Raw genomic sequence first — 13913 nt, 5'->3', positions numbered from 1 at the left:
GTTCCCTGAAGTCTAGCAACAAGTCTCCCCAGATTTCCAGTACTCTCCACCTCTTCCGATAACCTTTGCGTTATCACAACAGCCACTTGTCAGAAAGAAATCAATAGCAACAACCATTGGTCTTCCCTGGAATTTGGGGGTCAATAAGTCTCTTCCCATAGTCCCAGTTCTCTTTGTACCTTTTCAGTGAAAATCAGATTAATGCTTTCACTGTTTCCATCCTCCTGACCCTTCTCAGTTATTTTGTGTGCTATATTGTTTTAATTTTTTTCATTAAAAATACAGAATACTTCACAAATTTGCATGTCATCCTTGTGCAAAGACCATTCTAATATTTGCTGTATCCTTTCAATTTTAATATATGTACTGCCAAAGTGAACGATTTATTTATTATTCAGAGCATTTTGCCTGGTTTTCTATGACCTCATAGCTAAGTGGTGTATTCTGTCAAGGTGCCAAAGAGGAAAAATAAAATTCTGAAATTGTCAGGTGTAACGAAGAATGCAAGATGGAACTAAGAAGTTGCTACTCAATAACAAGTGCACGTTTTGTTATGCAACAAAGTCATCCCTCGTTTCATACAAAACGGGTTTTTATCTTCCATTCAAATAAGGTCACTACAGTATTGAATTATTTCATCTATTGGTCAGATTTAACAAAGTCAAATTAAAAATGCTTATGCAATTACACCTTATTGTAAAAGTGAATCGACAGTAAATATACAGTTGATTGACAGAATCAAATGTCATTTTTTAATTTTTGAGATGAGGATTGGTTATTCGTATTATTTGGATGCATCAGACTACTGTTCTCATCTTGAGTGATTTTTACGTTTAGGTCGATGTAACTTCCGACGTTCAGGTGTATCTTGTCAAACTTGGGAATGTTTCCGTAGAACTCAGGAATTTTAATAGAATTTTGACCGGAACTCTTTATTTACTTGAGGGATACAATTGCGAATTACTTAGGACCTCTATCCAGTCATGGCTGACAGAACAAGAGCATGCTACCTCCGTGAAGTAAATAAAGGGTTCCACACAAAATTACGTCCAAATTCCCAAATTCAACAGAAACATTCAGAGTTCGACAAGAAACACCTGAAGAAGGTCGGAGGTTACATCGACTGAAACGTTGTGAAAATCACACCCAAGATGAGAACGGTACTCCGGTGAATCCAAATACAAAGAATCAAATATATTTTCGGCACTCCAATTATTTATATAGTTGAAAGCAATGCATTTATAATAACCCCCCCCCCCCCGTATATATATTTATTACAAAAATGCCAATTTAATAAAAACTTTTTATACAAAATTGAGAAATGCAAGGAAATGTATTGGAACATTAAAAAGTAATTTTCAATTAATTGTTAAAGTTATCTTTTGAAGGTAATTAAAAAAAAAAAAAAACTCATGCACTTACAAAGTACTTTTAATATGTTTATGTAAAATGTATAGGGTGATCCAAAATTATCCAACACATTTTTAAATCAAAAAAGAAAAAATATTTTCTTTCTTTGTTATTTAATTAAATTTATGTAGAACACCATTTTAATTAGATCAAAATTCATTTGTATTTATGCATTTTTCTTTTTTTAAGAAAATGTTCCCACATTTTTCTTTTCTTTGAGTGGTGATATTGGTTGGCCCGCAAGATTGTCCGAGTTAAACCCCTGCGATTTTTTTTCTTATGAGGATATTTGAATCAAAAGTATCTCCTGAAGAATTAAAACGAGCCATTCATTTCAAAATTGCTGCTATTCAACATGAAATGATCCATCAAGTTATTGAAAACTTTTGTGACCGTCTACAATCGTGTGTTAGCAATGATGAGAAACATTTGGCTGATTTAATATTTAAGACTGAAATAAAATGGCATTCTACATACATTAAATTTTTAATTATTTAATTTTTTTGGACCAACAAATGCGTTAGATCATTTTGGGACACCCTGTATTTATCAACTGAAAACAAAAAAAAAACAAAACAAAAACAAAACAAAAAACACAGTATTTTGTATTATTCAAATTACCAATATCATCCTGGTTGTTATATTTATGTTCTATTTGATGCAATCTTTGAAAGTTGATTGTTCTCATTCACTCGGACATGACAGAGTAGACGTGTTAATTTGTCATTCTTAGTTATCGCTTGCAATAAGGTTTCAATCTCCGAAAGAGTATCACTTAGAATTTGTTAATAAATGCTCTTAGCCATTAGTAAATTTTGTTTACATTGTTTGTTAAATAAATCTGCACATTTATTTTCAGACATACCAACCATTACGTTTGTGATTCAAAATTAGTATTTACAGTTTCATAATGTTGAGATGGGATGATAAAAACAATTTTCATGCCTTCAAATATTTCTTACAAAAAATATCATTTTTAACTTTTCTAAGTTAAAAAGATTTTTTTTTTGTAAGGAATAAATATAATTCGGATTAATGTCCATTTTTACATGATAAAATACATTGAATGGTTTTAAGTTGACTTCCAAACAAGCTTATATGTGGCCAAGACATTATCCTATTTTATCACTTCCTCAGGTTTTCCTTAGCGTGAACTCAACTAATGACATAAAAACTTTCCTCCCTTCTTTCAATGTGGCCATACCATCGAAGTCTCCTGATCTGCACACATCTCATACTAGGCAAATTTAATCTTGATCTGATGTTACCAGATTTAAGCCTGTCTTAAAGACTCACATTACAGACATTCTCATATCATTTCTCTCCATGCAACACATATCCTCAACTTTCACTGGTCTGATTCCACTTGTATACATCACACTATATACATATACCGAGAGACTTCCCTTGACTGACAGTAGGAATGCTAATTAGTAATGGCAGAAATTCTCTGAACTTATTCCTTCCATCCATTCATCCATAACTCTTGTAATCGCACTAGTACATACACCACCCTGTGCTCCAATGATATTATGAAGGTAAAATTCTGAACAACTATAATAGCCTCACCATTCAGATATACTTCCACTACATCAGAGTTATCATCCATCTTTATTGTCTTACATTATTTAAACACAAATTGGTTATCATCTCTTAATCTATCTGCAATTCTACTGCATTTCATGTGTGCCCAATGCTTACATAAATATTACAAAAAGCTGAGTTGCTACTAACACCCTTACGATGAACTGAGCAAAGTTACTGCTTTATAGGGTCTTTCCAATACTAAAACCACTGATCAACACTTTGGTTGTGGTAACATTCAATCCCTGACCTTTACTTTTCATAGCTTTCACCTAATTCTTTAAATTGAAGACATTCCACAAGTGCTAAAGCATTTCTTGTGGACAAACTGTATGAAATTCCACGGACGATATCTTTAAGACACAAATGATAAGCAAGAGGTTCAGTACAGATCCTTAATGTACTACTTTTTGACATTTAAATTGTGACTAAATTTGCTGTTAATTCTAACATGGGTTGTAGCATTTTTGGCATATTGCTTGAACAATCTTCACCAACCACTTGTCGCCCTTAGTTTACGCAAGACCCACCAGATAACATCTCTTGGCACTGTCACAAGTTTTCTCCAGATCCACAAAATCAAAAGACAAGTCCTTTTTACCAAGGTACTTTTCTTGCTTTTGTCTCAAGATAAATATAGCTTTGCTGAGGCATTAAACCCCCCCCCCCCCCAAAAAAAACAACTCCTTTTCATTTAATGCTTATTTATTGCTCAATTATTCCTTCAATCACTTTCAGGACATGACCTAATTATCTTTATCGAATAACAAGTTACAATTGTACCAAGTTCCCAGTCTCTTGAGATACCCTTTTTTTTATGATCTTGTTTGTCAAGTCTGATCATCTCAATACAAAGATACATTTTTTTGTAAATATGTTTTGTAAGGTTTGGTTGTTTTTAGTTCTTAAATAACAACAACAAAAATGTTATTGCAAGATGAATTCAACTTGAAAATATACATCCATATTTTACTTTTAGAAAATGTGGGAGGTTTGTGAGAGGTCAAATTTTTTTTTTTTAGTAGAATTTAGGTGCTAATAAATTGACTTGGTTAAGTGCATTATTTAGAATTTATTTTTTTTATTATTTGAATAAATAATATACATTTTGTGAAAAAAAAAACATCGTTGTGTTTAAGAAACAAGCCTAATTATATGAATCTAAATGATCACAATTATAGGGCTCTATGGACAAATTTATCTTTTTATTGACCTTTGACAACTAAATATTTTCGTTTACTAGCCAAATAGAAAAATTACTAGCCAAACCCACATGATTTTTAGAATATGACATCTTCGTTCTGTGACGAGTATGTACAGCATAAAGATTTTTCTGTTTTTTTTTTTTAATAAGTGTAATTCTAAATATTACAAATTTTACGTTGATACAGGTATAAACATTCTAATTTCTTCAGATATTTTTTTAAATAGCCTTTGTAAAAAAAAAAAAAAAATTCTATTAAACTTTTATTGTTTAAATAATTTAACTTTGTTCATTTTATATATATAAAAAAAAAAAAAAAAAAAAAAACAAGTTGAAAAGATATTTTTCATTCAGTAGTGAGCTTTGGAACATCGTCAGTGAAAGAAATACAATTGCCAAAAGATAACCGTTTCATTATTTCTAGTCACCACTTTGAAAAAGCACTCACAAATGTGACTGTTTCACTCGCAATGTAGAGTCCTGAATTATTTGGTTAATAGTTTGCTACATTAGCGAAACAATTGATAAAATACATAAAGACTTACCTAAGTAAAAACTTCAAATCCCACAGAATGCTATATGCAATCGTCTGAAAATAATAAGTGACAAATATATGCAAACTGAATATTTTTAATACTATTCATGAAATAATACAAGTAGTCATTAGAAGGGAATAGAAATTCAACCAAGATAGAAATTCTGGCATGCATGTCTGTAACAACCAAGCACAATTCAATTCCAAAATCAACATCAAGACTGGGTAAAAATAAATTCCAAAGAAATACAAATAGGATTATGAAAGTAATGAAAGCAACAAAATAGAACGGTTTGATGGTTTTGTTTTACAACATATCAACCTTCCTAGAGTTATTTGATTATCTTAGAGTTATTTGATGCCAAATCAGTTATTTTGGTGGATGTTTTTATGCTTCAAATTCTTTATATCTTTAAATATTTATTCATGAAGTTTAGTTTGGTTGCAATACCACACCATTTTTTTTTCTTTAGATCGAATAAACTCAAATCAAGCATTACTGAAAAGAACATAAAAAACAAAGAAATAATGTTTAGTTTTTTTTTTAAATTGGCCTATTAGAACTAGTGATGAACATACAAAGTATAAAAAATGTGGTTCACTGGACATTTTGCCTTGAGTCAGTCCTATTTAAAATGCATATAAGCTTGTGACTGAAAATGGTAGGAAATTTGCTCAATTTACACCCTAACCTTTCTTTAAAAAGCTGTATCTTTAGATCTTTTTAAGATGTTATGATGAAATTTTGAACATATAATGCCATGGAGGTTCAGTTGGCATTATTTATGACCATCTCACTTTGTAACTTACGGACTAATTATCATATTCCAGTTTCATTTTAAAAGCTCTAAGTAGAAACATCATAAAAACAGCTAAGAAAAATGGTAAGTAAAACTTTATCATCATAGGAAGTATTATTCTGATGGACATTATCATTTGCCATTATAGCACCATGAAAAATCCAAGATTATGACCAGGAAATCCTAGATGGCAACCAAGAAATCCAAAACTGGCAATCAAGAAATCCAAAATGTTTCAACTGATCATATTTGTTGATTGTTCTATGGCATATCGACCCTTTTTGGGTCATTTAATGCTGAATTTAGTAAGTCTGGAAAAAGTTTTATGCTTCAAGAAGAAACGTTGCTAGCCTGTCTCTGATCTATTGTTATTTTCATGTAAAGTGCTTGTCTGAAATTCAATCTATGATCTCCCCATTGCTAAAATTTCATGAAAAACATTTATCTAGCTGAGACCACTATCAATAATTTTCACCACTTTATCTGTGCCTAAACTTTAACATGAATTCCATGAACAAAGCTTCTTTCTCAGAAATCCCTGCCTGTGGAACTGTTCCGTGTGCCTACTTTCCAGCTGACTACAATATGGTTGTCTTTAAGTCCAACATGAACAAGTTCTTGAGGAGCTGTCACCTTAAGTCATCCAATTTACCACTACTAACAACTACTACGCTATTGTCTCAATGACTACCATACATTAATAACTCTTATCCTTGAGTGGCCACTGGGTCTTGATAAGAGGAGACTCCTTTGTAAAAAGAAAATTTAAAAAAAATTTCATGGTGTTTGGTTTGGTTGTTTTTATAGAAGAAAATAGTTGTTTTTTGACTTTTGCAGAACATGAAGTTTTGCAAAGGGAAAGGAAAAAAATAATAACATCAATGTTTGGGGCATTTTAGGTCAGGAAGCCAGTAACTTCAGACAGCCTGATCTGAGAGCACTAGATTCTCTAAAAAGTATTACTACTAAAGTGAACTTGTAAGCAATGGTAACTAAGGGGCATGGTAAATAAGGGACAACTCCACATTTTCCACAGCCCTCAAATAGGGCTTCACCACTGGATGTTAAGGCTGCACCCAGGACCTCGATTAGTTAAATTTCAGTTGTGTCAAACCAGCTCGTTTCTTTACCTACACCATATCCAGAATCATAATGACCCTGAGCAAGTTGCAGAAGATAGCCAACTCGTTGCAATTTCAACATCAAAAGGCTGACCACCTGTGGACCCAAGAGCTCAGTGAAATCCTCTTTGATGATTACTAAGTTCTCAGCTGTCCACTGATACATTTGCACCCTTCCTTCTCCGACAAAAAAGGTAGGGAGGATTACATTGCAAATTAACTCCCTCCAAACAATTAGGTGCATGCCAAAACCATCGGAGATATTGCTCAAACAAGACAGATGATAGAGACTTTAGATTGAGGTGTTAGCAGAGAACAGCAGTTTGGGACATGGTCGACCTGTTAGCAATGCAAGACATGACTAATGCACTCATTATCAAAAACCTTTTACGTTCTGCCAATCAATCACGCTCATTGACCATGTCTTACACCTGTAGATGGGTATTGATCAGATGACAAATATGCCTTTTTTGATATTGAAATCTTCGATTATACTTTCATATTAGTCAGTGTATATGATTAATTGAACACAAGTTGTCATTTTTACTGTGTATTCACTTCTTTCCTAATTGTATTAATGAGCGATTAATTGAACGTAATACGTGCTGTCATGTACTCCCCCAATCACCAACCTCAATGCTGTTTCTGTGGCCTTTTCTTTCATCTTCTATTCTGGCCATGTTGTCTCCCACATTGGGGAGCTGCTTTGCAGTGACTCATAAGCATAAAAATAAAAAACAAAACACAAACTCACAAATATTCAGTAAAAATCGGTTTGGCTCTAGGTGTGTATGTGACACCATTGTGGGAAACAACCCTCTAAACACTAAGGTCCATATCTAGGTCTTCTGTTGAGGCTCTGTTTGCAATTCTATTGAACAATTCATTTCCTCATCTCGGCCTCCTAAAACTCTCTCGATCTGGTCCAAGCCGTAGCCTGGCATGTCTTAAACTAAAAGCTGTCCTCAATCATCACAAACTCAAGACAGTCTGTAAACTGTTGCAAAATTTACACCTGCTTCTAAAATTCTGATCTTTTGTCCAAATCACCTGCCACATCTTGATTAATGGCAGTATACTAAATGTAAGCAATGGACAGTTGCAATCTGGAGGTATCTGGCATCTACCCAGATACTGAACTAATATGTACAAGGAGTGTTTGAATCAATTCCCCAGTTTATTTATGCCGTTATTTGTTTATTTACAACTGAATGAGTTAGTTCCACCAGGCCATAAAGAGTTCATCCTATTTCAGCTTTCTTTTGTGTTCCTTGTTTAACAACTTCCTTCCCATTGTATTTCTACTAAGCTCATTTCCTATGACCTTTGTTTGGTTTATCAATTTATTCTCATTTTTTTTGTTATTTTTCCTCTTATTTAAAAAAAGTTTTTTTTTTTTTTTTTAATTTCCTAAAAATTGGAAGGAGATGTTGATAAAAATCACAAAATACATCAGATATGATTTGAACTCTACATAGTTAATGACGGCCATCATAAAAACCTGACAAATATCTTGCAGAGTAGCATCATGTGACCTTGTGTCAAAACCAAGATCATTGAATATACTTGAATATTATATCTCAATAGTCTACGGTCCTTTGCTATTGAGCAGCTGGACCACGTCCGTGTTCAAAAGACTAATCATCTACAAAGACAGGACAACTAAGTTCAAAGATTGGATTGATGCATTCTGGTCATTTCCACAATCTTGTACAGCTGTGAATCGAGGATATTCACAGATAACCTAAAGAGGCGGATATAGATCATAGAAACTGTGTCACTAGCAAGGAAATGTAGAACAGGATATGATAAGCAATGGAGCTCTGGAGACCTCTTTATTACAATGAAATGAGACAACCTGAAGTGGTGCAAGCACATCATACAATCGTGAGGGCTTGTCAGGATAATCCTGCAAGGCAGAATATGAGAGAAAGAGACGCAGACCCAGCAAATGAGATGTGAGGACAGCATATCAAAACATATGATTCTAAAGTTGAAAGATTTCTTGAAGAAATTAGAGAACAGAGAAGAATGGAGGGAACTGGTTTCCAGCTCATCTGTGATGTCAGCCAGATTCTGAGATGGATTAAGATTAATTTGCAAAAAAAAATAAATAAATAAATAAAATAAATAAATAAAAAAATTTTTTTTTTTTTTTTTTTTTTTAAATTACAAAAAACACTTACAGAATACATTTCATTTATGAAAGCAAACTTTTATGTGTTATTGATTAAAATTTTTCAACTTAAATCTGAGAGTTGATCTCGGAAAGTGGTTAGTTGAGTAATGAAATTAACTTAATTTGAGACCTACATGCAAGTTTACAAACTGATAGTATTTGTACCTCCTTAACGTACATGCTCCTAACTAACTTGACAAGCAGCAAAATCCCACCCCTTCACTGTAGAAATCCCTAGATGCTAGTAAGCCTTCTACTCTAACAATTTCTTCCTTCTACCTATTAGACTTTGGAATTCCTTCACAATCCCCTGCTTCCCTGACTGTAATGACCTACATAAGTTCAAGCGTAATGTGAACAGACATCTCACTGCCCAACTCCCTACATAATACCTCAGCAAATCTGGCCCCAAATTGCAGCCCTTTACGCCCAAGTGGTATTGTATCTTGTTTGGAGTGAATAAAAGTTTAAAAATAAATGTGTGCTAAGAGTGGAAGGAGAAGGGGAGGGGTCTTTTGCACAAGAATACATGAATAAATTATTCCAAACATAGAACTGACAGGTTTAATACAATTCTTTCAAAATCTACATGCTGAAAACCCTTTTTATGATTAGGCTATAAAAAATAAAAAATGACAACTATTCACAAATATAAGTTCTTGAAGAAAGAAAAAGTTTATTGGCCAGCTGTTCCAAGATTTACTGTAGAAATTGGTATTCTTTCCATCATTTATGATGGTCATGAAAAGGTAATAAAAAGCAATAATTTAAAGGAGATATTGTTTCCTATAGAAATGAACATATCAAATTAAAAAAAAAAAATTCAGTATTCATACAAATACACTAGAAGATGGTTTCATTGATAATTCAAGAAATCATAAAATGACCATTATAAATATGAAGCACAATGAACAAATAACTAACTTTTTCTCTTTATGTAGACTTAGACATTGTGAGACGGCATCATAATGGACATAGCATTGTCTTGATAGCTAGGATTTGGTTCGATTATTTATGGCATACAAACACTTGCAGCTTATTTAATGCTGAATCCATTTTGGTAAAAGTTTTTATGCTGCAAGTTCTTTATATTTTCAAATATTTATATTGTTTGACTTAGTTGTTTTATAGAGGAAAATTGGTTTGGGTTTTACAGAACAGAGTTTTGCAAAGGGAAAGGAAAAGGGAAAGGGGAAAAACAATAACTTCAATTTTTGACACATTTTAGTTCAGGAAGGTAGTATTTTCAGACAGCCTGATATGGTAGCACCATAATAGGGAGACGTGCTGGAATATTCAAGCAGTCTCTCGGATCTTTTTCCTATCATCAGTCTGTATGAATCTGAGGATATCAGGACCAAAGACACTTATCATTTCGACAGATCAGTTGATAAAAATAAAAACTTCAACAGTCAAGTGGCATCCCAAATAGTGTTTAACGTAGTAAATATGGTGCAACTTCAAGTTTAAAGATTATATCATTAAAAATGCATTAAACCCACTACAGAACATTAAAAGAAAAAGAAAGCTTAAGGTTTTTTTTGTTTTTTTTAAATTGTTGTATAAACAATTCTTGTGTAACCAAGCAAAATAAATTACTCGACATAAAGCAGAATTAAATGAAAATAACATTCTTAGTGGATATACATGCATTTATACTGTGCTGAACTACGAGATGCCTTCAGTAAGTTTCCAGTTTTTGTATAGGCATTTAAAATTATAAGCTCTTGAAAATTCAATATTGCTATACATCTTATGAGATGACTAAGCAATTTTTATGATTTATGAACAGCTACAGCAGAAATTGGAATACACCCTACTAAAGCCTGATTATCACGGCTGGTGAATTTAGACTGCTTTTGAATCATCTTGCATGAATTGAGCATCAGTTTTGGAGTGGTATAAGAGATTCAAGGAAGACAGTGAGAGATGATGAGAGATGTGGGAGGAGTAAAGACAGAACACAAGAGTTGATTGGCCAAATAAAGAATTTCATGGCTAAAGACGGTCATGTGTCTATAGAGACAATAAGTGCACAGTTTGATGTCAGTGTGGGAACTGTACACACAATTATTCACAAGGAACTGAAGATATGGAAGATTTGCGCGAATGCACCAGTCCACAACTCCATCCTTGTCACAGACTATTTAATCAAGATGGGTATTAAGACAGTTCCTTCACCCTCCCTATATACCAGACCCTTGCTCCCTGTGACTTTTAGTTATTCCCTAAGCTCAAGGAAAACCTTAGAGGCTGTCGTAATGAGACAATTGAGAAGATTAAAGAGGCTGTAATGAGGGTCATTGACACGCTCACACAAGAGAATTTCTATGGCGCCTTTTAAAATTGTTGGAACAGTACAAGTGCATTGCAGTTGAAGCAGTTTACTTCGAAGGGGACTAGAGTTTCATGTGCGTACTATCAATAAAAGTGGCCATACGAAAAGTTTGGAAACTTACTGAAGACACCTCATACTTCAGATATGAAACAGTTTTCATAGAGAGAGGCTGACACATAATATTAATCTATGCAACATTCTGCTTGAACTTTCCTTAGTTAGTCTGTATGTTACGCTTTGAAAAAAGACCAAATACAATTCTTGAAGGTCAAAATGCTTCAAATAGTCCAATCTGGCAACTCTGGACAAGAATATGTGAATGACCTCCCTTTGATGTAGCCTTGTTTTCGAATATCATTGTAAAAGTATCTGATTATTGCTGTAATAGTGTGAGAAAGGAACTCTTAGTAATTTGGACGTGCAGCAGTTCTTCACTCAAGAAAAATGTTAGTGAAATGTTACATAAAAAAGGGAACATTCGAAAGAAACGGGGGGGGACAAAAAAAAATAACAGAACATTGCCTGCCAAGATGTGCTGGACTGAAGAAGCAAATTAAAGATTATCTCTTATAATGTGATTTTATTATTTGTATTGAACTATGTAACACAATATTACTTTCTGAGTATTTATTAGTATTAATTAATTTATCTCATTTGGGTCAGTTCTATATTTAAAATACAAAGGACACTATTTTCATAGAAATTTTAATATTTACTGCATGTTATCAGTTGTCCAAAAAAATATTTGTTGATTAAATATATTTCTAATTTTGTGGAATTTCCATGGGTCCCATAAGTTATACAAGATAGTGTTAAGTTTGAAAGTTTGGCTTAAAACTACAACATTTACATACCATTCCTACTCAGTTAAAAAAATAAAGTGTGTAAGTTCTATTTTAACTAAATTTACCTCATAACAACATGTTTATATAAGAAAACGAGCAGTATGAAGCCAGTATTAGAGAGGCATATGGTACTTCTATAGAATCTGAACTGAACCAAACAGGTTTTTGCAGAACCAAACCTAGGTTAGTTTAGGGCTAAAAAAAAAAAAAAAAAAAAAAAAAAAAAATTTTTTTTTTAACTTCGTAGATATTATTTTACAAGAAATAATTATTTTATGAAATTATAAAGTGAACCAAGATAATATTTTAATATTTTTAAAAGTATTTGTTGTAAATAGTTTCCAACGTTTTAATAGACGATTTCATGATCTATTTAACAATTTACATATCCAGTGGTGTAAAAATAAAGTCCGCACTTGTCATTTTTTCAAAACCTGCAAATTTAAGCTAAATTGATTGTAACTGTTTAAACAACCTATACTTCACTTGATTCGCTTTTTATTCCTCTATAATTTTACCTGTTCATATTTGAATTTTGATTGGAGTATCCTAGTGTTCACATTAATTTAAAAAAATAATTTGAACTCGAGAAGGCAAAAAAAACTCCGCAGCAACAAATGAGCTTTAAACCAACTTAAAACATCCACCTTTTAGGCAACAAAGCATCTTTAATCGTAATTGTTTCAGGTTATACAACATAACATTTAGTCCATGTCTCGACTTTCTTCTAGTGATCATCAGGAGCTCATTAATCCCACCTTTCTAGTTTATCCAATTGAGAAATCAGTCGCAGATTGAAATGTGATGAGAAAACGGTATAAAAGCACCAAAACAACAGCAGTGTTCGTAATGCCCTTAAATCTGGTCATCCCAGAGTTGCTCATTACAGGGAAGACAATGCTATCAAGATATGCGGCCTCAGAAACTGATTTGAAATGGCTCCCTAAATCCAACAACAGTGTAATCTTGTTAAAAGTGTGCTCTTTCTACAGTCAAGAACAGACTGAAGGTTGCGATGCTGTGCTGCAAGACGAAAGCCAATGATTTCTATAAAGAATAGAAAGCGCCATCTGGACTTCGTCAGATGCAATGAAGATCATAATTCTTCATATTGGTCGAAAATAATTTTTAGTGATGTAAGCAAGTTCATTAGGCTACGCAACAAAATCTATTTCCCATAGAAAAAAAAAAAAAAAAGGTTTACTGCTCTAAAACATTAGAATGGCTTTAAAATCTAAGGTTATTTTACATTGATTTTTAATATTTTTTTTGTTTTATTTCTAAGTTTTTCAGGGTGTACACATGTAATTGCCTTAAAAAGGGGAGGGTCACATTTTAGAGAGGCAGGTGGGGGTGATTTAGCAGGTGTTAATCTACAATAATATCAAAGAAATCTTGCAGTGTATTCATTTTGAAACAGTCCCAGTATTAGGTTTCTTATACATAAAATACATTACAATTCAACTTTGAGTTCTCTAACTTTTTTTTTTAAACGGATACATGGAATTTTTATAGTATTGCAACATATTTATGTGCATTTACTGCAGATTACTTCGAAACTAATTATTTCTGGAGATTTTCAATGCTATATTCGGATTCCTTGCACAAAAGTAAATTTATGGCAAATTTCATCGCTTTATCTTGTGTTTTAGCAAAGATATAACATTATTACTGTCTTAATTTTAATTGGATTTAAAAATTTTTTTAACATTCTTTCTTAGGTCATCAAACTATGTATGACATTAAGATATTTTAAACGATTTCAATTTTTTCATGTGTATTATTAAACTAACTATGTTCCTAAACTTTTTTAGATGAAGATAGATTATTGGATTCTTAGGGGCTGTTCTCATCCTCAGTGTTATTTTCACAATGTTTCGGTCGATGTAAACTATGA

The 13913-nt window shown here is 32.7% G+C and overlaps 1 protein-coding gene and 1 non-coding gene across 2 annotated transcripts in view; both read right to left on the bottom strand.

Annotated features, from left to right (window-relative positions):
• LOC145285883 (surfeit locus protein 4-like) overlaps window positions 1-13913 on the bottom strand; it is a 65714-nt gene that overhangs the window by 14002 nt on the left and 37799 nt on the right. Inside the window, exon 3 of the mRNA XM_080134344.1 lies at window positions 4744-4787. Within this exon, the coding sequence (XP_079990470.1) occupies window positions 4744-4787 (44 nt within the window). The remainder of the gene's footprint in view (window positions 1-4743; window positions 4788-13913) is intronic.
• Window positions 276-380, bottom strand: LOC145286782 (U6 spliceosomal RNA). The gene has a single exon (XR_013869168.1). It is a non-coding gene; the product is annotated as a U6 spliceosomal RNA (small nuclear RNA).

This window comes from Euprymna scolopes, chromosome 10, assembly GCF_053919585.1.
Source record: "Euprymna scolopes isolate OS-2025 chromosome 10, ASM5391958v1, whole genome shotgun sequence".
Taxonomy (NCBI): Eukaryota; Metazoa; Mollusca; class Cephalopoda; order Sepiida; family Sepiolidae; genus Euprymna; species Euprymna scolopes.
Note: the sequence above shows the minus strand (reverse complement) of the source record. Positions and strands in the feature narration are given on the sequence as shown.